General features: G+C 38.0%; 3 protein-coding genes across 8 annotated transcripts in view; 1 reads left to right on the top strand and 2 right to left on the bottom strand.

The window, feature by feature from the left end:
- CENPK (centromere protein K) overlaps positions 1-3,245 on the bottom strand; it is a 51,856-nt gene extending 48,611 nt beyond the window's left edge. The window contains exon 1 of one of the 2 annotated variants that reach the window (XM_073344077.1): positions 2,340-3,245. In XM_073344077.1, coding sequence (XP_073200178.1) covers positions 2,340-2,402 — 63 coding nt within the window. In that variant the 5' untranslated portion in view covers positions 2,403-3,245. Of the gene's footprint in view, positions 1-1,420; positions 1,471-2,339 lie in introns of those variants that run through there. The other variant, XM_073344078.1, reaches the window with a different exon arrangement.
- PPWD1 (peptidylprolyl isomerase domain and WD repeat containing 1) lies at positions 1,473-20,291 on the top strand. 3 transcript variants are annotated; one of them, XM_073344069.1, is made up of 11 exons: positions 1,478-2,045; positions 5,568-5,670; positions 6,472-6,572; positions 7,390-7,510; positions 9,464-9,911; positions 10,562-10,752; positions 11,395-11,584; positions 13,655-13,836; positions 16,054-16,135; positions 18,276-18,458; positions 19,693-20,291. In XM_073344069.1, the coding sequence occupies exons 1-11, from the start codon at positions 1,718-1,720 to the stop codon at positions 19,834-19,836; spliced, it is 2,073 nt and encodes a 690-aa protein (XP_073200170.1). In that variant the 5' UTR covers positions 1,478-1,717; the 3' UTR covers positions 19,837-20,291. The 3 variants fall into 3 exon arrangements, with proteins under 3 accessions (XP_073200172.1, XP_073200170.1, XP_073200171.1); XM_073344071.1 differs by lacking the exons at positions 16,054-16,135; positions 19,693-20,291 and having other exon boundaries at positions 1,473-2,045; positions 18,276-18,369; XM_073344070.1 differs by lacking the exons at positions 13,655-13,836; positions 16,054-16,135 and having other exon boundaries at positions 1,479-2,045.
- TRIM23 (tripartite motif containing 23) overlaps positions 6,086-27,994 on the bottom strand; it is a 48,768-nt gene continuing 26,859 nt past the window's right edge. For 2 of the 3 annotated variants that reach the window (XM_073344074.1, XM_073344072.1), the window contains exons 10-11: positions 26,618-26,742; positions 25,648-26,250 (exon numbers count right to left, since the gene is read on the bottom strand). In XM_073344074.1, the coding sequence (XP_073200175.1) occupies positions 26,071-26,250; positions 26,618-26,742 (305 nt within the window). In that variant the 3' untranslated portion in view covers positions 25,648-26,070. Of the gene's footprint in view, positions 6,517-25,647; positions 26,251-26,617; positions 26,743-27,994 lie in introns of those variants that run through there. The other variant, XM_073344073.1, reaches the window with a different exon arrangement.

A 27,994-nucleotide genomic window follows, 5' to 3' on the forward strand; every position in this document is an offset into this window, starting at 1 on the left:
TGAAGTAGCTGATACTAACAAAAATATTTAATCTTTCTATCTTCCAATTGTCTAGAAGAATGACTGTTTTTAATGAATGTTTGCTATCTATATTTTTAAAAAGCTCAAGGGGTGCTGCAGTGTTTTATGGACCTGTAAGCTTTTCATCTGTACCTGAAAAATTAGTAGAATCCTTACATTTAAAAAAAGAGTAACAAATCATCTGGAAGTTCAGGATTTGATATGTTCTAACCAGTATGGATTCAGCAAACAAAAATTAGGCCTGATTAATTTCTTAGAATTCTTTGAATGTGTCAATAATGTAGTAGGTAAAGGAGAACAAGTTGACAATTTATTTATAATTCCAAAAGGCCTCCAACAAGATCCTGCACCAGAATCTCCTAAAAAAATTAAATCTTAGGGTTAGAGACAAAGTACTAGCTTGGATCAAAAACCAATTAGGAGGCATAAAGCAAAAATAGGATTTTCAACACAGCAAAGGGTTAACAGCAGGGTGCTTCAAGATTTTGTACAAGTTTAATATATTTATTAATGATCTGTAAAGAGGGATGAATAGCGAGATAGCAAAATTTGCAGAAGACACAAAGCTATTGTTTAGTCAGGACCAGAAAGGAACTTTAGTGACCTAAACAAGGTAGGTGAATCAGCAACTCGATGGGAAATGAAATTTAATGTGAACAATGAAAAGTAATGCACATTGGATGGAAAAATTTAACCACTCTTTCACCTTACGGGTGCATCAATAAACTATATCAATCTAAGAAAGGGGTTATTACAGAAAGTTCAATGAAAATCTCTACTCAATTCAGTAAAAAAAAAAATAACAAGATATTATAATGCGTAAGGAGTGGCATGGAGAATACTACCTAAAATTTTATAATAGATAAATCAATGCTGTGACCTTCACAGAATACTGCCCGCAGTACTGATCACCCCATCTCAAAAAGAACATTGTTTAACTAGAGAAAGGTCAGAGAAGAGCATGGAAAATGATTAAAGGCCTGGAAAAAAAACCTCTAATATGAAGAAAGAAAAGGCGTACTTGTGGCACCTTAGAGACTAACCAATTTATTTGAGCATAAGCTTTCGTGAGCTACAGCTCACTTCATCGGATGCATCACGAAAGCTTATGCGCAAATAAATTGGTTAGTCTCTAAGGTGCCACAAGTACTCCTTTTCTTTTTGCGAATACAGACTAACACGGCTGTTACTCTGAAACCTCTCATATGAAGAGAGACTGAAAAAAACCCTTTGTCCATCCAAGATAGAAAAGCTTAATGCTTATGCAACTTACGGTGGGGAGGCTGGACTGAGCCTGTAAAAACCAAGGCCTCCTTTGCTTTGCATGGACTTAAAAGCAAGCCCGTGTCCTTCGCCCCCTCCCACCGTACTGCTGCACGTCAGTGGTGCGTTTACACACCTCATGAGGTAGGTGCTGCGGCGGGGGGCGACGAAAGGGGCGGCAGCCGAGGCGGCAGCCCCGGCGACGCAGGGCGGAGGGAAGGGGCCACCCATAGCGATGCAAACAGACAGCCTGGGAGCAGCGGGGCTGGTGAGCGGTTACCGGCTCTCCCAGAGAGCGGCCCCCGAGGCATAGCCCCCGTCTGCGGCCTTTGGGGGAGTTAACGGGGACTCCCCGCAGCCTGCGCCGCCGGGGGCAACTGAAGCGCAGACACTCGGACAGGCACCCTAAGGGTGGGGGGAACAGCCCGTTACCATGGCGAGCTCCGGCCCCCTCCAGTCCTCACGGCGACCTGAGCGGGTTCCGACGCGCGTCTCGATCTGCGCGCGCTCCACTCTCACTGGTTGTGTCCGGCTGACGGCGAGAGGCGCTGCCGCCCTCACTTTCGGGCGCCCGAGCGGGGGGTGTCGCAGGAGCGTGACGCACACTAACATGGCCTCCGCCGACTCGGAGCGCAAGAGGAGGAAGCTCGAGGAGGCAGCGGCGGGCGCCGTAGCCGGGGATGGAGACGAGGAACCGGAGGAAGAGGAGCGCTGGGTCGGGCCCCTCCCGGGGGAGGCTGCGCAGGCCAAAAAGAGGAGAGGTAACGCGGGGAGCCGCGCCCTGGTCCGGGCTACGGGGGAGCGGGGCGGTCCGGGCTGGGAGTCTGGGCGGGCGCTAGGACACGGGCTGTGGCGGGGCGCTCCGGCCGGGAACGGTGCTGGAGTGCGGTGCCGGGACCCTGGTAAACGCGTCCGAAACACTCGCACCGCGGGCATGTCTGCGGGAACAGTCAAAACTGCCCCCAACGTCTCTGTGATCCAGCCTCGTGTGCGATCCCATGTGCCATAAAGAGGAGCTCTTCCTCCTTCTCCTCTTGAAAAGTAACAAAAATTACCTTTGTTTTGTTGTTATGAAAGGTGATCAGGAAAATGTTGCGCCCCAACTGGTGAATGTTCATGCCAGTGCTGTAAAGTCTGTTGTCTTACGTGTGGAATTGCTAAGAGCAGTACATGGATATGCGTTTTGTCAAAGAGTGGTTCCTCCTTCATTAATGCAACAAAGGCAAATATTTAAGATGCTGCATTCTTTGACTTGTTTTGAAGATTGCACAGCACAAGAACTTGAAATTTTTCCGTGTTCTAAATCTCACATGCTTCTCTTGGCCTTCAGAAATTGGATTATAGGAACAGATGCTTCAAGATGTCACTCTGTGTCTTTGATTGTGCAAACAGGCACAATCTTAACTTTACTACCACCTGCTATTCACTGCTATTCACGGTATGGAAGTTAAGCATGTGCACTGAGACCTACTGTTTGAAATGCTTTCACTTATGAAGATTAATTACTACTCCACACAAAAGGAAAAACTTAGCTTCACTACAAGGAAGATCACATTTTATTGTAAGGCTAGGGTAAAGCAACAGACATACTTCTTGGAGAACACCTGCATGAACAGATTCTTTACAAAGCTTAAAATGTCAGAAATAGACAACTACTGGCAATCAGCTGCTGCTTGTTTTGTTGCTACAATTTTAACAGAGTTGCCTGATTGACATCTCCATCATGGATTCTACCATAATACAAACATGGGATTGACTCGTCATCTGCACAGGCCTACTAAATTAAATAGCAATGGGTGCAGTAGCCTCCAGCTAGAAAAATAGCTGCAGTTGTGATTTAAGGAGTTGGAGCAGAAAGAATCTGATTCTTTTTGCAGTCTGTTAATAAATTGGGTAGAAATGCCAGTTATAAGATCTTGAATAGTGACATGCAAATGATGAAGCTGATTTAGTTGCTTAATGACAACCACCAAAAATGGAAGGAGAAAGATGATAAAAAAAATAAAGGAACTTTCAAGATATGTACTTGCCCTACTCCATAATTGTGTGATATTGTTGTCACATTTTTCTCTCCTTTCCGTTTAGTCTGTTTATGAATCGCACATTTTTGTCATGTCAAATTTAGATAGCAAACTGTTCAGGACAGTTATTATGTTGTTACAACTTTTGTGAGGTACCTAACATGTTTTTGAGTGCTGAAAGGTAGCAGTAATTACATCTGTCCTGTCAATAAACACATTTCTTATTGGTCAGATATTGTCATCTGTAACAGAAGATTGAAGATTTGTTTGTTTTATGAGTTCTTTCATGAGTGTAGTTATAGGCCACCTTTTCTAATATTTTTGCTGTGCTGTCCCTAGATTGGGAAGTGGTATCATTCAGTTTGCTACAGTCATGGGCATTGTTATCCTCTGTTTGGTATGTTAATTGAAAACAAAGTCCACTTAGATAGGTATCGGAAGTTACCGCTTCTTATGGTGCGATATATCATATCTGATCAGCTATTCTGATATCATGTCTGACAGTTGCCAGTCCCAGATGCTTCAGAGGGAACTACAAGTGGAATAATTTGCTCATAAAGAAGTTGCTTCCTAGACCCCTCCTTTTAAATACTGGCATACGCCCTGAGGCTTAACGATGTATTCTCCTTCTAAACATTGTTTTTCTTTTAATTCTTACCAGTATGTGACTGAATGTTCTTATCCATATAATGTCCAATCTATTTTGAGTCTTGCAAAGTTGTGTGTGTTCCAGAGAACAACACATTTGTCAGTTTTCTTAAAAATTTACTACCTTTTAATTTAATTGAACATATTCTTGTTTTACTTTCTTGAGAGGAAAAAATACATCTCTGAACCCCCTCTATTTCTGCTACATTCTTTTTTTTTAAATGGGGCAGTTAGAATTGAACACATTCATCCAGATGAGGCTATACTGTTGATTTATAGAATGGCATCATATTTACAGCATTTTTCCATCTCATTCCTTGTGCATCCCAAATTTTTGTTTGTCTTAACCTCTGCTGTACATTTAACGCAGGCCGCTTCATCCTTTGTTTATCTCTATAGGACTTTAACCTAGTCACAAGATTAAGTAAGAGGGACTTGCAGTGATCTTTGATCATAATGATGACCTTCATCATCACTCCTACAGGCACGGTGATCAAAATAACAGAGTTGTAGCAGTGAGCCAAAGGAGCCTTATGCTCTCATTGCACTCCAATGCACTTCATTCTATCTGCATTGCAGTGCACTACTTGCCACCATTGTTTACATACTGCACAAAATTTGTAGTTGCCTTACTTCCCCTTTGTTCAAATGAGCTTAAAATGTAAATACTACACTTTTAACATTCACCTCTTGGCTTCTGTCTTTACCAAGTTTGGGTCATCAGACAGGGAAAGGTGCACTGAGTTCTCTGGTAATATTGGTCACTGGCTGTGCTTTCACCCACCAGTGGAGAGGGTTTGCCAGGACACAGTTGTTGTCTGTGAGCAACTAGTTAAAGCCACAAGTAGAAGTTGAGCAAATCTTAGAGGACCAGTATTGTAAAATCATTTATAGATTGAATGCCACTGCTTTTATTGTAAAGTTCTACCTCTTAGGGTATAGTCATGGGACTTCAAATCTATGTCTAGCTAACATTATGAATATTTTTATGATGAATCTCAGTAAGTGGGTCATGACTAATTATCACTCTTCTTAGAATAAATTATGACACCTCAGCCCGAGATGTATTGATTCTAAACACGTCCCCAAAATTCTGAAAATTATAGTTATTCTCTAACGAAAGGATTTTTTTCTAGATACTCTGTTTTCAAATCTTCTTTGTGAAAGGTTTCCTTTATATGAGAAATAATGTACTTTAAAGAAGCATTTGCATAAGGCCAATTTCTGACCTTGGATATTCAAGTTAACTTAGTTGGGGTGGGACGGAGGGGAGGGAGACAATGCATGTAGGGACAGACTTTGGGCCTTTGGCATTAATATTGTGTTATCATTTCAGGAAACAGGTGTAATTGTTTAAAAGGGTGTGCTTATTTAAATATTAGTGAAATGAGAGATTAGATGCTTCTCGTACGCCAGCAGTTGGGAGATCCAGGTTCAAAAAATAGTGGTAGAAATCTCATTCATAATGTTAGCATGGTGCCCTGATATCTTACCTTTTTGACTAAAACTAACGCAGGTAAAGTAATATAAGTGTAAATAATAATAGCGAGCGGAAGATGGGATGTAATATTTATTAAAAGGAAATAATGTCTGCTTTTCTCTTATTTTGTTCAGTCCTTGAATTTGAACATGTCTACCTTGAAAATCTTCCGAGTGCTTCAATGTACGAACGCAGTTACATGCACAGAGATGTCATTACACATGTAGTGTGTACTAAGTGAGTCTTTTGTTTTAACGGTGTCTTGCAGTCCCAAAACTTTTATGTGCATATGATAGGAAGTCTTTTTTTCTTTTTAATAGAAATGTTCCTAATGGAACTTGATGATTTTGGAGGTGGGATTTTAAATTCTTCAGAGCTAATTCAAATAGATTTGGTTTGGTTAAAGAGAGACACATTTTAAATCTAGTCAATTTAAAAGTAGTACTGTGTAACCCCTTGCTTGGTTTTGTGGATTTAAAATCCCATTTTCCTATTCTTAAATTACTTTTTCTCATCCCTATTTCTATGTGAAATGACTACACAAGCAGGAGAAGCTCTACATCAAATGCAGTCATATGCATAAAGTAAACAACTGCAGAGACAGAAAAAATATCTAACCTCTTTTAATTGCATGTTACTTCTAACAATATTAGGATGAAAAAAATAAGACTAAAGTGTGTTGTTTAAGTTGATGTAGTCTCTTTACAAATCAAGTCACAGAGTGTGGGAAGGTAATATCTTGCTTTTTAATGATTAATACTGAGATCGAACTGCTACTGCACACTTTGGCAGACTCAAGATTGTTTACAATAAGATATAAAGAATATTGTACTAATATGTAAGGTCTTGATACTAGCCATTACCCACTAATTGCAAATACATGTTGTACTTTTCTGAGTGAGGAAAAAGGAAAAAATGCATATCCATCTCAGTAGTTATGTTGTACAGGTAAATTCATCTTGTGCACCATTATTGATTCTTCCCTTCCACCCTCAAGTTTTTAACATTATATTTCAATTGATGCGTTTATCACTGCAGGACAGATTTTATCATAACTGCCAGCCATGATGGACATGTCAAATTCTGGAAGAAAGTAGAAGAAGGGATTGAATTTGTTAAACATTTTCGTAGCCATTTAGGTAAGAAATCATATTGTATTTGATCTGTTTTTATTAGAACACAATTTTTCTTCAACTCTACTATCTATGTTCTATATTTCCAATATCTATTAGTAGTTAAATATGTGTTTCATCAGGTGTTCTCCAAAGCTGGAGAATCTGGTCCTAGTCCATTATGCAGTAGGATTCTGAGGGCTTAGGACTTACTGTGGAAATAAACTTTAATGTTTGTTAGGTGTATTGTTTATAGGATTCTTATCAATTTATTTTATGATTTTCTATGCTTCATTTTTAGAACTTGATGATACTGATTGTTCATGATAACAGTAAAACTTGTAAATTGCTATTTTTAATTAGATATACCAATCAACTTTAAAAAAAACATATTATTTAGAGTCCTTCTAAAAGTTTAATTGCTGCCATTGACTTCAACAAGTATGTTAACACATACAAAATTTTATCCTTTCTGAGCTAAAAAACCAGCACATTATTTTCTTAAGTGGGATCAGTGGGATCATCATTATTAAAAAAAATAAGCAATTTTACTTATTCACTAATTAAGTCACTAATTCTCTGTACAGTGGCTAACTACTCGAAGACAATGCAGATGTGAACTGTGCAATGTAGAACTCTTTATTAATTATTATTATTTATTATTATTCTGTACTACAGCTTTAAAATACAGATACTATATACAACAATTGCAGGCTCTAAAATGTTGTTCTAAGATAGTTGGATTCCCCCCTCCTTTGAAGTGGTGAATACTCTTCATGCTTTGTTTTGAAAGTTGTATCTGTCTTTTCCATGTTTTAATATTATATTGGGTTTATTGTAACAGGGGTCATTGAGAGTATTGCAGTTAGTTCAGAAGGGGCATTATTCTGTTCTGTTGGGGATGACAAAGCAATGAAGGTGTTTGATGTAGTAAACTTTGATATGATCAACATGCTGAAACTCGGGTAAGTCATGTCATTCTGTAAAAACATTTTTGGTGATTGTAAGTGTTTTGAGTACTTTGAATAAGAGTGAATTAAACCAAATTCTGTTGGATCATTTTAAGTTTAAAAAAAAAAATTCCAATCAGCCTTAATTTAACTAAGTTAAGGGAGTGTGTACTATTAGGAAATGTGCCCAGCAGCTTAGAGATTTCCTGATATATGTAGAATTGTAATATATGTGGCTTTAATCTCCTGCTGTAAAAAGTGTGCAACAAAATTTTCATATTTTTCAGTATGACGTGCACCCGAGGATATGTGTCATGTAGCATATGACAAGATACATGATGGTAGTCATATCTCATGATAAGAGAGAAAAACAAGAGTTTTATTGCCCACTGAAAGTTTTTGTCAGGTCTTCAGTATTTCTCATTCTGAAAGTATCATATGTACATAGGCATTTTGTACCACACCTATTTTACTGAGATATCTGAAATTAACAGTGTTCCTATTGGGGCTGATAGTTTTATTTATTTGTTTTTATCCTATTCTCAGTTTACTTTACCCTTTCTGCTTACTTTAATATTTAACAGTGCACTCACAACCAGTTTTTAAATCAACCCAGTTAGGGTCAGAGCTACTGTTTTTAACTGGAGAGCTGATTACAGTCTCTGTACTGCCATTGTGACAGCTGTTCTCGTTTTCTGCCTCTTAACCAGTTTTTACTCCATGACAGAACTTTGCTTTTCATGCCACAACTGCTTAATTTCCTTAATAGCTTCTTTTTTGAGGATCTTTACCAACATTATTTTGCAAGTCCAAAATAATTTTATCTACCAATTCTTAAGGATTTGCTAGTTGAGTTGTCAAAGAATTCTAAATAGCATAGTTTTTCCCCAGAGGCTGTACTGGTCCTTTGTATTATATAATGTTGGGTTTTGTTTTTCATAATTCTAGCTTTAGTATTGTTTCAACTAGCTTAATTGGTACTGAAATAAGGCTCATTGGTCTATGATTCCCAGGATATCTGTTAGCACCCTTTTTAAAGATAAGCATAACATTGGCTATTCTCCAATCCTCTGGTTCATTTTAATTATGGAGTTACATATCTTTTTTTGGCAGCTAAACCATTTCATTTTAAATTCCTTCAGAATTCTTGATTAATATAATTTGGTCCTAGTGATTTATTGCAATTTATTATCTATTGATCTTTTTATTAATCAATTTGTAATACAGTCCTGGTGATTTATTGCAGGACCCGATCCTGCTTCTGTTGAATTTGATGGCAAAACTGCATTTGTCTTCAGTTGTACCAAAATCTGACTTTAAATGATCAATTTGAGGATAGAGAAGAAATGCCATTGTCATGAAAGTTTAGCAGTAATAGATCTCTACACCAGATATTGTAGTGGATCACACCTCTATTTTCCCCACCCACCTTCTATACACTAACTTCCTGTCACCACTGCTTTGTGAAGCATTGTGGAAGAGCAGAGATTGGGTAACTGGACAGAGATTGGGTAACTAGCACATTCCTTTGGTAACACACCACTGAATTTTCATAGACCACATATTATCAAAGCTTAATAAATAACAATTCTTCCCCAAAATTAACTCTGCCATTTGATTTCAAATTGATACTCCTCAACTTTTTGAAGTCATCTGGACTAACTTGCTACGTATGTCCTGGACTATCAAATTATTGATCTCTTTCTCTGTAATATCGAAAATAATACTGAACAGAAATCTAGCCCTTAGACGAATGTGTAGCCAAGTGTTATCTGCAGTATTGTTATGGCCATTTTGATCCCAGATTATTAGACACACAAGGTGGGTGAGGTAATATTTTTTATAGGACTAATAAAAGACATTATGTCACCCACCTTGTCTGTTTAGCAAATTGTTATGCATATCTATCGAGGTAAATCAAGCCCTGCTTATTTTGTTTTTGTTTTTTTCCTCTACTTTCTATTCTAGCTACTACCCTGGCCAGTGTGAATGGATATACTGCCCTGGAGATGCCATATCTTCTGTTGCATCCTCTGAGAAGAGCACAGGAAAGATATTCATATATGATGGTCGAGGAAATAACCAGCCACTTCATGTTTTTGATAAACTCCATACATTCCCTCTTACTCAGATAGGGCTGAACCCCACCTACAAAGTAGTAGTGTCTTCTGACAAGTCTGGCATGATTGAATATTGGACTGGGCCTCCTCATGAATATAAATTCCCCAAAAATGTGAACTGGGAGTATAAAACAGACACCGATTTATATGAATTTGCTAAATGTAAAGCTTACCCATCCAGTATATGTTTCTCACCTGATGGCAAGAAAATGGCCACTATTGGTTCCGATAGAAAAGTTAGAATTTTCAGGTTCTTGACTGGGAAGCTTATGAGAGTCTTTGATGAATCCCTGAGTGTGAGTTCAATTTTGCTTTTATATTCTGACTTCTATTCTTTTTTTTTTGTATATTAATTTACTCACCAGTACCTTTATCTACTTTATCACCAGTTTCTATAAAGATGGATTTTATTACTTACCTTATCTTACAAAGGAGTTTTTTTTTCTATATTAGCATCTTTTAATCTTATACTTCTATGGTCTCTAACTTCTGTATGTTAATCTGTGCTGAATATACTTTGAAATTTAATTAGTGTTTTTCATTTAGGAAATTTTGTAATTTTTGTGCATCTAGACTGCCCATTTGCTAGAAAGCATTTGAAAAAATGTCTGCTTTAATCAAAATTGAGAAAAATGTAAGGGAAAAAATAATCTTTTTAAAGATTGCTTTGTTAGAGCAAACATACTTTTTTTTCTTTGCCCAGGGTCTTGGATTCTAACTACAGCTTGTGTTTTGATAGAAGAAAAATAATTCTGCTTGTGTATATTTCAGTTCCTGCTTTAGCTAAAGGAAATATTTGAATGGTTCACTTGAATATTTATTTAAGCTTGTGAGTAGTTGAGTAATTCTACTGAAGTGAAAGTTAAGTGTGTGTTTCAGTGCTTTGCTAGATCACAGCATTATTGTGCATTCATACAACTGGTGACTGATTGTCTTGTTTCTGTAGATGTTTACTGAGCTGCAACAGATGAGACAACAGCTGCCAGACATGGAGTTTGGCCGACGTATGGCTGTTGAGCGTGAGTTGGAGAAGGTGGATGCAGTCAGGTTAATTAACATAATTTTTGATGAAACTGGACACTTCGTGCTCTATGGAACAATGCTGGGTATTAAGGTCATAAATGTAGAAACTAACCGGTAAGTCTTATTCCATATAATGGTTCCTCTCGAAAAGACTCATTTCAGCCAATTTTTTAATATTCTTGTTCCATTTAAAATTTTGCATGTTAATAGATCTTTCTATTTCTTTGGGGGGCTGTTGGTTTAAATTAGGCTGAAAATAAACTTTTTATACCAAATATTGAATTTTATGGCTTAAAACTTGGTAAAATGAGAGAAGATATGCATAAAAATCTTTGGAATAAGTATTTTGCACAGACAGTCCATTTCTGGCTAATAGTGAATACAATCAGATACACTAATGGAAATTTAATGACCGTTTTGTATATAATTCTGCATGGTAGAATAAATGAGGATCAATGGGTTTGAGATTTTTAGGGTAGGGAAGGCTGAGCAGTAAGTTTTTTGTAGCAGTTTTGAAAAGGGAAAGCATTGTAAATAAGCCTGTAATAACATTCCCTCCTGCCCTCTCCCTCTCTCTCTGTATATAGATACACAAATAAATATATATTTGATAAGATGAGGTGCAGTGTTTCTTGAATTCTGCTGAGTCTGTTTATGACTGGAGGGGAGAGACTGTATGACATGAAAGTTTAACAGTAGTCCTACTTTCCTTTTTTCTTTTTTTTTGTTTTGGTTTTTAAACACCATGTACTATAGGTGTGTTCGTATCTTAGGCAAACAGGAAAATATCAGGGTGATGCAACTGGCTTTGTTCCAAGGCGTAGCAAAGAAACATCGTGCTGCAACCACTATAGAGATGAAAGCATCTGAAAACCCTGTTCTCCAGAATATCCAGGCAGATCCAACAATAGTCTGCACATCTTTCAAAAAGAACAGGTTTTACATGGTTTGTATGATTTCTGTTAGACTAATGCAGGATAGAAATTATTCAGTTTTGTGTGTTTGTTTTTTAAACCTCTTCTCCCAGACTTTTTAATGCTTTTTGTCTTGAAGAATTTTGGTAGTGACACAACTTTCCCAGAGAGGTCTCCTTAAATTACAACAATATTTCAGAATTTTTAGCTTGGATTTATCTGAGAGTTGCTTTATGATCCTTCAGTTTTTACTGAGTACAGCCCCCCAACCTGAAGCAAATACTCACCAGCAACCACACACCACATAACAGAACCACTAACCCAGGAACCTATCCTTGCAACAAAGCCTGTCGCCAACTGCGTCCACATATCTATTCAGGGGACACCATCATAGGGCCTGATCACATCAGCCACAATATCAGAGGCTCGTTCACCTGCACAATTACCAATGTGATATATGCCATCATGTGCCAGCAATGCCCCTCTACCATGTACATTGGCCACACTGGACAGTCTCTACATAAAAGAATAATGGACACAAATCAGATGTCAAGAATTATAACATTCAAAAACCAGTTGGAGAACACTTCAATCTCTGTGGTCACTCGCTTACAGACCTAAAAGTGGCAATACTTCAACAAAAAAAAACTTCAAAAACGGATTCTAACGAGAGACTGCTGAATTGGAATTAATTTGCAAACTGGATACAATTAACTTCGGCTTGAATAGAGACTGGGAGTGGATGGGTCATTACACAAAGTAAAACTATTTCCCCATGTTCCCCCCCCCACCCCACGCCACCCCCCTGTTCCTCAGACATTCTTGTCAACTCCTGGAAATGGGCCACCTTGATTATCACTACAAAAGATTCCCCCCGCCCCCTCGCTCTCCTGCTGGTAATAGGTCACCTTAAGTGATCACTCTGGTTACAGTGTGTATGGTAACACCCATTGTTTCATGTTCTCTATTTATATAAATCTACCCATTGTATTTTCCACTACATGTATCTGATGAAGTGAGCTGTAGCTCACGAAAGCTTATCCTCAAATAAATTTGTTAGTCTCTAAGGTGCCACAAGTACTCCTTTTCTTTTTTCAGTAAATTGTGAATCTTGGATTCCTTTATATCTTAGTAAAGTTTTAGTTCCTGTGTTTGGCAGTTAGGATTTCTTTTGAAGCTATATTTATATATAACTATGTAATTATTCTATAGTGCCTGGGAACCCCAGAGAAGGATCAGGGCTCATGCATGCAAAGCACCGTATAGAAAAGTAACAGACATTTGTTGCAGAAGCCTGACTGTCACTTGCTTAACTAGTACTTGTGCTTAACTTGATTGTTACCATACAGCACCAAGTGTGCATACTCTAAACTATCAGAAGGCAATTACAGAACTGAACACACAACTTTCAAAAGTACAGGCCAGGAAGAAAAGTTTGACAGATCTGGGATCTTTGTATTTATCAAACATACTGAAAATATACAGTGTATTTCAGTGACTGTAATTGCCACCTGAAACTTTATAATGTACACAGTTGGTGCTGTATGCTGACACTCCTCTACTGTTTGATCTTTATTGTGTGTTTTCTCTGACTAGTTTTGTCTTCTCCCTTTTGAGGACTAGTCTAGGGATCATATTGCTGTGGTTAGAAACAGCTCTCTGAATTAATCAATATCTTTCTATAGTATTATATTAGAATGAAGACCGAATAAGAGTACTTACTGTACCCGTGTAATTAAATCAAGAGATTTCCAACTCTGCCTGATCCTAGCACAAGGAGCATTGCCTGAGCATGAGTGTACTTTACCTGTACACATTTTACATTCTTCCCTTTTAAATAAAACAATGTTAAAGGCAGGTGAGAGGTCTAGGGGAGAGAGATCACAAAAGACTACTTGGATTTCCAAATATCTGTACTGGAAATTGTGACCCTTTAATTTGCAGGTGGAAGGACTGTCAGAGTCTTTATTTCACACATACTGAAATGCAGGAAGATAGACTTTTTTTATCTGATCTTTCTGACTGATTTTTAGCTGGAAAGCTTTGTATGGTATCTAAATAAGAAAAAATAAAGGTAGCAACCTTTGTCTTTTGTTCTTCAGTTTACTAAACGTGAACCAGAAGATACAAAGAGTGCAGATTCTGACAGAGATGTATTTAATGAGAAACCATCTAAGGAAGAGGTCATGGCAGCCACTCAAGCTGAAGGCCCCAAAAGAGTTTCTGATAGTGCCATTATCCACACAAGCATGGGAGATATTCATGTCAAGCTTTTCCCTGTTGAGTATGTATTTGATACCTTTTTAAAAATAGTTTTGCTTTTATTGTTCCTTTCTTTGAGGCTGTTCGTTGTCGGTTACCAGGGCAGGGGGACTGCTTATAATTTGATTTCCCCTGCTCCCCATCCAAGGACCTCTTATTACATATTATTGCTTGCATATTTGCTTAATTAATTACATAAATCAAGCTGCTGGGATGTTAGCAAGGACAGTGGGGCAAAAATAGCTAAAAGCAGCAACAAGGGCAGTGGTTCTCAACATTTTTTGTTGTTGTTGAAGTATTCCTTCGAAACTGTAAATCCCCCCCATGTCTGCTTATATCATGTCTGTTGTCAAATCTCATCTACTATTTTTCCTTATCTTCTTTTCCTTTCTTCTGTGTTCTTGTTTTACTTTTCATTTTCTGATTTATGGATTTGCTCTTTTTACCTTGTTTTGTTCTTTCTCTGATTCTCCCACAGATGCTAGTGTGATACAGCACTGTTTTGTGCAAGTTATGTGTTACCATAGAGATAGCAGAGCTGTGCTATTTCATGCAGTCTAGGGGAAAGGAGAATAGAACATGTGGGTGGCAGCAGCAGATCTGGCAACAGTTTTCTAAACCAGAGGGATGATGCATCCTGCAACTCCAAAAGGAATTGCTTTATGCATAAATTTTGTGCCATTGCAAATCTGAAACCTCTCATGAGAGCTACTTCTCCGTCAAAATTGTATCCTACAATGGAAAAAGTTTCATGTGCAACTGTGCATGAACTTTATGCCATTTATGTTCAACTGCTGGCACACAGCTGAGAGGTTCTGTGTACAACTGTTGATGGATAAAATCTTCTCTGTTCACATCTGTACTTCTGTACCCCAACGTCTGCTCCTTCTCAACTTTCCAAGCGCACTTAAGCATTAAAAATCCCTACGAAATTTAATATACAAAACCTTTTTGTTGTGATGCACTTAGGGTTTGTTGTATGTGTAGCAACCCTGACAGTTTCACAAACGCATGGACATGAAAAGTAAAACCACTTAACAGTACATACTCTATGCTCCTACACCCCCGGACACGTACGTGCCTTACCGTTATCACAACTGCCATACACCACAGTGCACCACAGCCTTCACTCTGCCCTCTAATAATGCTAGCCTTCCATCACTTCCTTCACCAACTCACCCTATCCCTATACAACACACTACTATATCAAACGTCCACAACTAATCGTACTAGGAGTATGTAGTTTTGTAAAAGGATTTGTTGAAGTGGACAGAGTTAAGGTTTGGAATGCATGGTTTGTCATATATAGAGCATTTGTGATAAATGGTATTTTGTGTGCCTCTGGGTGGATAAGCTGGGTATGTATGGCTTAGTGGCATAACTTTTCATTTTCATGTTTTTGTGGTTCTGAGTCAGGTATGTTTGTATGTGTAAAGCAACCCTAACTGCTTTACAACAAAGTTTTTGTGTAGATTAAGTGTAAAGTTATTACATTGTTCTGTAACTCTGGTAACAATTTTGTCTGTGTCAAATTCAAGCCATGATGGTGAAAGGTTCTTTGCTAATTATTATTACTGCTAATAGAATAGTAATGTGCCATCTAGTCCCTCTGTAATCCAAACAGTATTTGTATGTTGACAATCAGCAGTTTCAGTTTTAAAGAAGGGGTAACTGTGTGGCTCTGTACTGATCTAGAAGTTTCTTTTAGCACTAAAGCACTTAATCCTCAAATTCCTTACTTCCATTAGATGGTATTGAACACATCACTTGGTATACTCATTCATACTGCAGGCTATGGTTTGATAGAATTACCTTGGTAAAGGGATGTTAATTTATTGTTCTGCTTGTGAGTTGCATATTACTGCTGTTGTGAATGTTGGTTTCACTTTATACTTAGTACTTTGTAATTTTATCTACAGTATGTAAGTGGAACTATGGGGAGGAAATACTGTCTGGTGGTTAGGGCACTAGGACTTGGGAGAACTGGCTTTTTTTTATGGCTCTGCTGTTGACCAGCTGTGTGACCCTGGGCAAGTCATTGTACCCATCTATGCTTCCTGCTTTTTGTCGGTTACCTGTTAAGGTTATACATTCTTTGGGGGCAGGGTCTGTCTTATATGGGTTTTTTTGTGTGTAGTGCCCAGTACAATGGGTCCCCGATCTCAGGCGGAGCCGTTAGGGCACTACTGCAATACAAAAAATTATTTAGTCTTGCCTTAAATTTGTTATGCAACTGCAGGTGCCCCAAAACAGTGGAGAATTTCTGTGTACACAGCAGGAATGGTTACTACAATGGGCACACATTTCACCGTATTATCAAGGTAATTTACAAAAGACTAATGCTTTTCCTGTTGGGTTGTATGACACAAAATACAGAGCATAAGACATTTGTGCCAGTTCTGTCTGAGTTCGTCATTTGTATTGCTTTTTTTTGTTATATTTAAGCATGGTGAATTATTATATTTAAATCAGTTAAATTGTCTTTTTTGGAATTGTTTCATAGAGCCTTTACAGGGAACTTAGATTTTGAAGAATGTTATGATTTAGTAAGGTTATGGTTCATTTTAAAAGTAGTAGTCTTGTTGGTAAACTGCAGAGCAAACCTGAAAACTGAGATGTTGAGTTTAGCGCAGATTATAGTAGAACCTGAGTTACGAACTGATCAGTTAACCACACACCTCATTTGGTATCGGAAGCACACCATCAGGCAGCAGCGGACCACAAAAAAAAAAAAAGCAAAAACAGTACAGCATGGTGTTAAACAAAAACTGCTAAAAAAGTAAAGCGAAAGCAGCATTTTTCTTCTGCATAGTAAAGTTTCAAACCTGTATTAAGTCAATGTTCAGTTGTAAACTTTTGAAAGAACCACCATGGCGTTTTGTTCAGAGTTACAAACAACCTCCATTTCCAAGGTGTTTGTAACTCTGAGGTTCCACCTTACTGTACTGAATGTCCTTGCTATCCAGGACAAAAAAACAAACGAACAAGCAAACAAACCCTCTGCAAAGTCTTGATTGTGCTTAGTTCACTGAAGATATCGCAGAGGGCATCACTATGCGACATCAGTATAAGTAAGTTGCAATGAGACTGGTATTTGTGATGACACATTCTGAGATCTTCTGTGAACTAGAATGTACCAAGAAGATTTTGTAAGAGAAACTTTGTTTTTCTTGATCCTGATCTTTTCCCTATTCGAAATCACTTGGGCTGCATCGCTTTTCCTGCAAGTACAGAAGCTCAGACTTGTCCATGGAGGCTCCAAGGTTACCCATCCATTTTTCTTGTAAAGGATGAAATATTTTTAGGGATCATTCCCTGAATCTGACCACCCCAGACCTTCTCCCCTTCATTTCTGGCATGGTGGAGTTGGCCCCAAAGAGCAAACTGAAGGCTAAGAGGAGTTTTGACTATGAGGAAGCACTCTCAGAAGTCACAAAACGGAAGCTCTGCCACAATTGCTCCCAGCACTCAAATCCTTGCTGTAGCTGGAGAATAGGTTCAGAGTCTAGACAGCTTGTTAGCACAAGCTGAGAGTCTGGACAGCACTGTGTTGTCCCCCCACCACCTGAGACCCTTTGCAAGGGCAGGTTAGACCTCTTTGCCATTTGAAATACAGCAGGGAAGTCTGTCTTCAACAATTGGGAGTTCTTTGAGGGAGCATTCTAAACCTCTCCAGCCCTTGCCAGCTGTCAAGTAATAGTCCCTTAGCAAGGAGTCTGGCATTCTTGCTGACACTTCCTCCCCAGAAGAGGATCTGGGTATCCCTCTGGGATGTTCCCTTGTTTTTACTTTCCAGCTGTATTGGACAATGAGAAGCAAATTCTAGATCCCTCCACGCAGAAAAAGTGCCAGAAGACAACACGAGCTAGGGAGCGGGATTGATCTCTAGTTGGGAACAAAAACAAAAAAACCCCAACCAACCCTCCTTCCAAAGGGTAGAAGAAAAGCAAAGGAAAAAAAAAAAGTGGCCAGAGTGCGCAAGTGAAAAGCCAAGATGCATGCCAGATGGTCCTCCCTTTCCACTAGCTCTGGCATGGAACAGGCTGATATGACATCACTTAGAACTCAAAGCAGGCATGTAGGGGTTAGGTAGGTCTGTGCTTTCTGCAGGAATGGACAGCTTGTAAAGTTTTAAACTTCTGCTGTACGGGATAGAAAAATAAGTTGATAAAACTGAACACTTTTGCAGAAGGTAAAGAATTACAGGTACATAACCCCTACAGGCTCATATGTTATCTTGCCAATAAGATACGTTAGAGGATCTTATTCTGATGATGAGCTGGCCATCACTTTAAAAGAAAAAATCATACTATTTGGGGCACTCTGGTTTTTATTCTAACACTTGCATATTTTACATAAAAGTCGGTCAGTTTTAAAAACAAATCTTGTCTTGAATTTCACAGCCTTGCAGATTTGGGTGTTCTACAGCAAAATGCAATGGTGTGTTTCATTCCTATCCAGGGTTTTATGATTCAAACTGGTGATCCAACTGGTACAGGAATGGGAGGTGAAAGCATCTGGGGAGGAGAATTTGAAGATGAGTTTCATTCAACTTTACGACATGACAGACCCTACACGCTTAGTATGGCTAATGCAGGATCAAACACCAATGGTTCCCAGTTCTTCATAACAGTGGTACCAACTGTAAGTAATATTTAAAACCCAGTTTAAGATCTGATTTGAAGATCAACCATGATGGTACTATGTAAAGAAGCAGTTGTGCCAGTTCTGTAGTGAAAAAGGAGGATGCCATTGTGCAGCTAATTTTATGTAGGTAATGTGACAAAAGCACATCGCTTAAGTTTGACTGAAAAATGCCCTTTAGAAAGAGTGATTAAACTTGATTATGAAAGGCTTTAGACTTGAGAATTTGAGTAAAAGGCACATGTTACATTTTAAATCTTATCGTAGACTATGGAATTTTGTGTTAACAGGAGTTATCTTCTGTTGTAATCTGAATTAAATTTTTATTAAATATCTCTCTCACTAAGACTGGCAAAACTTCTGCATGGGTTGTGAGGATTTAGCAGGTATGGATACTACTAATACCTGTGGCTTGTTGTATTCTGGCTTTGCACAGGGGTCAAGATTTGGCCCCAAAGACTTTCCATTAATACTTTCATTTTTATGTGACTTAGTTCACTATATACTAGAATAAGGAAACTTTGGTATGAGTCTAAAACAAAACAAAACCCTTCAAAATGCTGTAGCCTATGGATGTTCTTAGAAGTAATCTGCATATGCACCATCATTTTGCTATTTTAGAGACTTGCCCTTTTAGAGCTGTTTTAGGGGCACTTATAAACAATTTAGTAGCTGAGGTTGAGGAAGCTGTAGTGGTTTGCAGGGAAATAGTATTAACATATGACCCACTTCCGAATTGCTCACAAATCTGAACTTTACCCATTTTCTCGTGGTGGTAGAAGATGATTATATTGTCACAACTGAGTTTCAAGCATGTGAAAGCATTAATTTTCATATATAGGTAGGCTGGAATGGAATTTATGCTAACATTCCATTTAGAAAGTTATTTTTTTCATTATTGAAGGTCTATGAATTAAAATGACTGCATAGCTAGCATTTTTGCCTTGCAAGGTATTTTATTAATGCTTAGGTATAAACAAATTTAAGAGATAACTAGCTTCAGAGTTGTTGAACAGTGTAACAGACATTTTATATGCTTTCACTGTATACTTGTTAGAACAATTAACAGTGAATACACTTTAAAGTGTAGTGCTTAAAATGTAATAACCTTGATCTACAATTGCATTCACTTATTCTAGCACTAAATCTCTTCCTGTCTTACTGTTTAACCTACAGAATACTTTATATTTTAACAAAAGTTCTGTTTCCTCTGTTCGTTCCACCCCTTAAACAGCCTTGGCTGGATAACAAGCACAGTGTGTTCGGACGAGTAACTAAAGGAATGGAAGTTGTTCAGAGAATCTCAAATGTGAAAGTAAATCCCAAAACTGACAAACCATATGAAGATGTCAGCATCATTAATATCACTGTGAAGTAAAACAGAATTTGAAAAACCTACCTTAAAAATGTTGTGGGACCCAAAAGCAAACAACCTGAGCAGTGGACTTCACTTTCATAGTGCCCTGCTCTGAAAACCCCCAGGACTGCACAAACACCAACCCTTCTACTGATCATGTAGCTGAAATGCTACAAACTGTATTTTTAATAACTTTATATTTTAAAATAAAAGGTGACCATGTTTGTTACTTTTGTCTCTTGCATCTTTTCTATGTTAAATTAAATGTATTTGTACATTCAATGTCTGAAGGGTACTAATTTTGGATAATCATGAGCATGTTAATCTAACTTTCCATTACTCTTGCTAATGTCTTCTTTACTAATGCATAAGATCCTGTTTAGGTTAACATGAGCTGCTTGACTTTGGGCTGTAATAGAGCACTAATTGCTAGCAGTAGACTTAATGGACTAATAAACTTCTAGTTCCACCTAAAATTCTACACAAGTATTTCTTTCCACTAAAATACCAGTTTGATTGAGATCTCTTCACCATTAATTTTAACGAGGCTTGTTGCCATTTCAGGTGTTCTAGTAATGTGTCTCATTTAAATGAAGAGCAGATAACTGCTATTACCTTTACAGACTTCTAGTGAACTTGTGTCAAACCATGATCATATCACTAAATGCTCTCCTTATACAGTAATTTTAACTCTGTCAAAAACTATTTGTTGGGTTCATTTAATCCTAGGCCATAGCACAAGATTTAATTGGGTTAATATTCAGGGTAGTCTGTTCACAAAACCCAATGCAATATGCTGAAGCTTTTTTTCCCCCCTGTTCAACTGAAATCTCTTTTCACCCTAGATTAGCACATTTTTCCTCAGAGGATTTCAGGGGCTCTTTACAAGTGAGTGCTGCATGTAATGTGAACTTCCACTCCTTATGAAGGTTTGTACTTTCCCCATTTATTTTGGGTGGTTGAACTCTGCAGGCCTATTAGGTTGCTTCTGTCATTACAGGTCTTTGGAATAATGTAATAAGGGTTGCTAAGAGGTTACACTTAAGAATGACTTTTGGGGAGAGTCAGGCAGAATATGGAATTACTGGTTATTAGATGTAGCTTTTAAAAAAAAACTTTCACCATAGAGATGCTTTTTTCAAAGATCTGATTTCTATAAATTCAGATAAAGAGTACAAGATTATAGCTGTAGGTAGCATATTGAATTAGGGTAATATCTGGCAAAGCAGATGCATTCAATAGTTGAACAGTTAATTTTGATATGTAGAGGTGAATGGAAAGGCTCTAGGCATTTCAGTAGCCTGAACCCTCATTAAGACACATTTCTGTACAAAAATGTAGAAGGCTGGGGCTAATCTACATGGATTACAAGTAAAGTGTTGGGGGTGTGGACAAAGTTTAAAAATCACCTTTTACAGTTCCACAATCCTTGGGCATGGGCCTCATTTCTTGGGTTAGAGCAGCCTGAACACACCTCCAACTTCTGCCAGCAGCACCTAACCCCGAGAAGCTGAAGACTTCCATGGTGTAAGGTCATCCCGCACACCCTTTTCCTTGCTATGCTGCCACCAGGTGGCTACATTGAGTAAGAGCCCCATACTGCTCTGTGCATATACTATAGTTTCATCCTCTTTAGGATCCACCAGCATGGTGTAAAGCAGTCATACCACAGTATCTTCCCTCTGTTCTCTACAACATTGAATAGGTCTCATTTCTTCCAACTTCTACCTGAATACAAGGCTTATAGTGACATTTGTATTCCCAGAATTAGGTTAATCTAAGCCCCCATTTTGGCTTACAATTGTCCCTTAATGTCATGCTGGCAACCAACACATTTTTGCCTACCTTCTCTTCCTCCTTCCCTGCCTAAAACAATGTCAAAAGGAAGTCCCTATCTTAGACTAAATTCAATGCAACAAGACTAGTGTAGCAGAGAGGTAACAGCACACTGGATATAAACTCTCACTTTAATAGTCCTGCATTAATTCAAAAATAGATTTAATTATATTAGAAGAATGCTCAGTATTTATACAAAGAGGGTGGGTTTTTTTTAACTCTGCCTTTCTTTTCAATGAGAAAAGGTGAGTTTTTTTTTTTAATTGGACCAACTTCTGTTGGTGAGAGAGACAAGCTTTTGAACAGAAGTTTGGTCCAGTGAAAGTTATTACTTCACCCCCTTTGTCTCTCTAATATCCTAGAACTGATGTGGCTACAATACTGTACACAACCTATTTTCATTGTCAGGGTGTTTTTTTTCCTGCATTAATATAATTGCAGTCTTGAAGTTGTCAGAGGAACCTGGAAGTTTTTTTTCCAAGAATCACCAACCTGGATTCAATCTCAGATTACAGGCACAGCAGCAGTATGCTAAAGCACTGCTCATCCCACAACATGCTATTCTCTCACTCAGGGAGTTACAATAGTGTCAATAATGAGAAATTCCTGGCACACAGGTAGGAATACAAATCCAGTATGGCAGCTGATTTCAATCAGTGATATCATTTGTGACTGAAGTCAGATGACATATGTACACGCATCTGGATAAAATACCACTTGAGTGTTTTTCTGAGTAGAGCTGCACTTCAAACTTGCCAAGTACATTTACCTCCATCAAGGTCTTCTAAGTGCTGAGATTTGTGCCTGATAGTCACAATAACCCTAGCTGTAACATAAGGATAGTTGTTTTTTGCTAGTATTACAAGTGAAGTCCCTGAGGCCTACTTTCTAAATACTGCTACCTTTTTTTTTTTTTTGTATCAGTTTTTTTAAGGTAGGTATTAATCCAATCCTTGAGAATTTTGGATACTAATGTCAACATTTTCAGCATCATGAAATGGTCATCTTCAGACCATAACCTTTTCATTTTGAACAACTTCCAAATTCTAGCATTAGATTGACTATAGAAATACTCACACTCCTATTCTTAGATTAACCTGCAACAAGAGTGGCTTAAATGAAAGTACTCAAAAGAAGGATAGTACCCTAAACCAGAGGGTTAAAGTATTCTCTTTATTGGGAAAAAAAAGTTTTCAAGGCAATTCAGAAACTCTATCAGCTAAATCACTCTTCCATTACGTAAGAGCTGTTCCTTTGTAAAGTACTACCATACCCAACCCTGCTCCACTACCCCAGAACAAGAACTGTTGGTGAATATCTTCCTGCAGACGGAACCTCGGTCATCATTCAGTCCACAAGCAGAATTAGAAAAAGTTCAATTACATACAATGAAAGTTAAATACCAAGAAGTCAGGCATTACTGCTCAAATAGCTTAGCTATTGTTTACTATTTTGAAACAAGATTTAAAAACACTTTTCTTCACTCACTGCACATGTTATGTTTACTCAGTTTCAAAATTAAGCCAAAATCTAGACCTGACAGCTAAATGCTATAGTTAACTTTTTAAACAATTCAGGCTTTAGTCTTAGCCAGATAATTCTCTTCAATACTTGTAATTTGTTTTTTTTAATTTTAATAGAATGTGAGAAGCACATCCCAATCATAACCTGCATAAGTTAGTACACTAAAAACTGAATTAAAGTTCAAGACATTTAAAATTTACAATTGAAGCAGTTTATATATAGTATTAACTTATAACACAAATAAATTTAAGTTTACTTGATAACACCTGAAGAGTTCACAGACAAATGCAAGACCTATTTTCACAGTTACTTGAATCAGTCACATTAGTTTGCATTTAAAAAAATACTTTTATGCAAGTATACTACATTTGCAGCAGAACTTTCTTTTGTTCTAAAAGTAAAAGATGAGTAAGTGAATTTTTCCCCAAACATACTCTTCTCTACAAGCCCTTCAAAGTATTGACTGGTTTTGCCGAGTGCTTTAAAATAACCAGAGAAAACAAAAGTAATAACAGCCAGTGGGAGAGCATGTACAATTGAACCCACTGAAGATGTAGAATGTACCAACTAAAATGACAAATTTCATATTAGATCTTCCAACCAATGCATGTTTTATTCATTAAAAATCTTCCAGCTAAAGTATATGTTCCTGAGGAACTTGTTAATATTTGAAAATAAAACTATGAAAAGGACAGTCAAAGAATTATAAAGGTCTGTGCTGGGTCTGCAATATAGGCTGAGCAGATAGTCAAAGGGGCAGAAAATATCTATTGTGCAAGAGATTGCAGGCTGAAAGGTGAACAATTTTCAGTTTGATTTGGGCAGCAAAAATTCTTCAGTCCATGTAAATTATGTACAATATTATCAGGTGTATTCTGAATGAGAACATAGCTTTCAAATGCAGTCTGAACTTAGTGTCTGTAAAATCCTTCTCTTAGCGTTCTAGTATGGGTGCAAGGATTTTTAAGATCACTTCTAAATGTGAAGACTAGCTTAATTTGTATCTACACCTTTGAAAACAGTGACACTTGTCACTTGAGCTACAATTCAAATTGTTCAGTTTCAGCAAGCTTAATGTACATATAACACCATTAGCATGAAATGTAAAGAATGGAGGTGATTACAAACCAGTGTCATCAGGAGGAGGCAGTTACCACAGATGCTGCCTTCTGAAGTGCAAATGTATTAAAATAATTTGTTTATATATTCTTTGTTTTAACTACTGTATGTAGTGGGGAAAAATGCTACAAAATATGTACTAATACCATAGTATTCCTTCTGCATGGCCTCCTCACTTTCCAGGGGTTAGTTACAGAAGGGATCAGAGGAGTCACCAGGTGTACTCACCACACAGATTTATGGTGATCAGAACTGTGTGCACAGCAAAAGAGGAGACATCAATAAATTATTCCAATCTTCTCCAAATTTAAACAGAGATACAGCCCCAAGATTCTGTGACAGGTTTCAGAGTAACAGCCGTGTTAGTCTGTATTCTCAAAAAGAAAAAGGAGTACTTGTGGCACCTTAGAGACTAACCAATTTATTTGAGCATGAGCTTTCGTGAGCTACAGCTCACTTCATCGGATGCATACTGTGGAAACCTTCTGCAGTTTCCACAGTATGCATCCGATGAAGTGAGCTGTAGCTCACGGAAGCTCATGCTCAAATAAATTGGTTAGTTTCCACAGTATGCATCCGATGAAGTGAGCTGTAGCTCACGAAAGCTCATGCTCAAATAAATTGGTTAGTCTCTAAGGTGCCACAAGTCCTCCTTTTCTTTTTAAGATTCTGTGAGTTTGTGAATGAATAATCTTTGAATACAGGCACTGGTGACAGTTCCAAGTATATAAAGAATCTGAATCAGACACTAAAAGTTTAGATCAGATTTTACCATCGGCTGTTCTAAGTAAGAGTTATTAAGTGTGCAGTGGTTTTACAGCAGGTTACTTAATATTTTAAGGCTGCTACCTCTTTCTGGAAGCATAACTCATGTAAAAATATATAGGTGGGCTGATATTTCAACTGCTTTCTTTAGGAAGTTCTTAGCTTAACTTGATTTAAGGATGAAGTTTAATCTCTAAAGACACAATGTCCTTGGGCATGCACAGGAACTTCCATCAATATATTTTGTATTATTAATGGAAAGCTGACATTTCAATATGTATAATTTTGCTTTGCTTTCATTTAACTGCATCTTTTATTACTAATGGTAGTCAATGCCAACACCCATTGAATCTGCAAGGTCCTAGGAAGACTACTACGTTCTTACCACTTTCTAGTCCTATCCACAACCCAAGGCATGCAATAAGGCTAATAAATAAATGACTGGGGAATAACTTTCCTTCTTGTAGTGTCTATATGGAGTTTTCAAAGCAAAATTTAAGCTAATGCTTTTTTAAATGTACTACAAGTGGCATCATGTGTTACCAAAGAGCATCTAGAGTTTTGGTTGCTTTCTAAATAGCTCAAGAGTTTGTTTTTTTTTTTTTTTTTTTTTGAAGTTGCTTTTTGGATAAGAATTTTATTGTAATAATAAGTAACTTCTGTGCCCTTATGCTGAAATTTAGAAAATTTAGATACACGTTTTAGCAGAAAAACTTTGCTTAAATTGGAAGTAACAACCTAGTTTCACACACAAAAAAATAAAAATCTAGGCATCTTAGCAGCCAGCCCACCTTAATAGTCTGTTGCATTACCAAATTTTAAAAACTGTAGCAATTGCACCAAGTGTTTACTGCACCAATTCCCCAATCCTTGATAAGCAGGTGCCACGTATATTTTCTTCCGTAACCAGAGCTCTAGATAAATCTCCATCTTCACAATGCAGACCTTGTTACAATATTCTAACCCGTACAAATAAGTGAATTACAAATTTAATTTGCAACTGTCATGAAATTAAGCCACATCCAGTACACCTGCAGCCACCAGTTGCCTTGAAAGCCAGTCCAATCCTTCATATAGTCCCATGCCACTTTGAGCATCACAGCCCTGAATATACCAGCTACGGCCACAGCAGAGTTTATGGAGACTCAGCATTTCTGTGATTTCTTCTACTGAAAGAGCCCCCGCTACATCCTGCAAGAGAGCCAGGCATTATTTTAAATGCACACAGTAAATTTTCTAGAGATTTCACTTTCACTGATAAGAATATAGATTATCTAGAACGGTTAGAAAATCTCCCACATCATCTTAAAAACCTCAAACCAAATTAATAGTCTTAAGGCTGGACAGAAGGTTTTACTGGCCTTGTCACACATGCAGAAATAGCTATTGGATTCATTAAATCAGTGACTAGTCTCTTCTTAAATATTGTCACTAAATATTAAGGAAAAACATTAAACTTTATTCCTTCCCCATCCCCACATTTTAATTATGGCAGACTGTTCACAAAGTTTGTGTTAATTACAGTTTTAAAAAGGAATAGAAAAAAATTCACCAATACCTGCTTATTGGCAAAGATCAGCAGCAAGGCATCCCGCAATTCTTTCTCTGTTAATAACTTTGCAAGTTCACTGTGTGCTTCACTAACCCTGTCTCTGTGACTGCTATCGACAACAAATACCACCGCTATGAAAAAAATAGTGAAACACGTTTCGCACACTCAAAAGTCACTCAGACATAATACCCAAATGCACTGACTCCTCAACTCCACAAACTCCCGTTTATTTCCAACACAGAATCACCTACAATGCACAGATTGAGTGTCTCAGAATTGCACATTAACTCAAGCCTCAGTATTATTAAGATAGTGTACAGATAAACATACTTATTCGAAAAAAAAGTCTTCCCAAAAGCCAGCATCTTAGACCCTGTCTACAGAACGAAGTTGCAATGGTTTAACTTAAATCTGTTTTTAAACCCATTTAGTTTAAACTGACTCAAAGCCCTGTGTGGAGACTTGCTTCAGTTTAGCTTAAAGCAATTCCTAATCAATTCACACTAAATCAAAATAAGAGTGTCCACATGGCTTTGAACCAGTATAACTAAATCAGTTCAAAATCACATCTTTAGCTAAACCAGTGCAATTTTCTCATCTAGACAAGCCTTAAGGGCATGGCTACACTTGCAGATGTAGAGTGCTGTGAGTTAAACCTGTCCTCAGAAAGCGCTGCAGTGTGTTCACACTGTCAGCTTCAAGTGCACTGGCGTGGCCACATTAGCAGCTCTTGCAATGCCACAGAGAGCAGTGCATTGTGGTACCTATCCCAGCATGCAAGTGGCTGCAACGTGCTTTTCAAATGGTGGGGGGAATGGAGTGTGACAGGGAGTGTGTTGGGTATATGTGGGGGAGAGAGAGTGGGTTTTGGGGGGACTGAGAGCATGTCAGCATGCTCTCTTGTAAGTTCAGACCCCCCCTCCCCCGGCCTCTCTCTCTCACGCACAGGAAGCAACATTCCACACTAATGGTTGCTTTGTCCCAGAGCAGATAAGTACGCCGGATGTCAGAAACGGAGTTTTAAAAGGGCATATCCGCATTCCTACAGCCAATTCCAAAACAATGACAAGAGTGTCCACTTGACTTAAGGGGATTATGGGACGTTTCTGGAGGCCGATCGCAGTAATGCAACACCTCGTTCACACTGCCGCTGGGGCGTTTCAGACGAGGCGCGGCAAGAGTTATGCTTCTCGTGGAGGTGGATTACCAGGAGTGCTCCAGCTGCAGAGTCCTGGTGCTCTAAGTGCCTTGCCAATGTAGACGGGTTGCTTTAATGCACTCAACCTTGCAAGTGTAGCCAAACCCTGAGTTAAAGTATGTACACTTAAGGGAGGATTTTACATGCCAAAGAGGCAGTAAGATGGCATGGATGAGGGGTTGGCA

The sequence above is a fragment of the Lepidochelys kempii genome, chromosome 5 (assembly GCF_965140265.1).
Source record: "Lepidochelys kempii isolate rLepKem1 chromosome 5, rLepKem1.hap2, whole genome shotgun sequence".
NCBI classification, from domain to species: Eukaryota; Metazoa; Chordata; order Testudines; family Cheloniidae; genus Lepidochelys; species Lepidochelys kempii.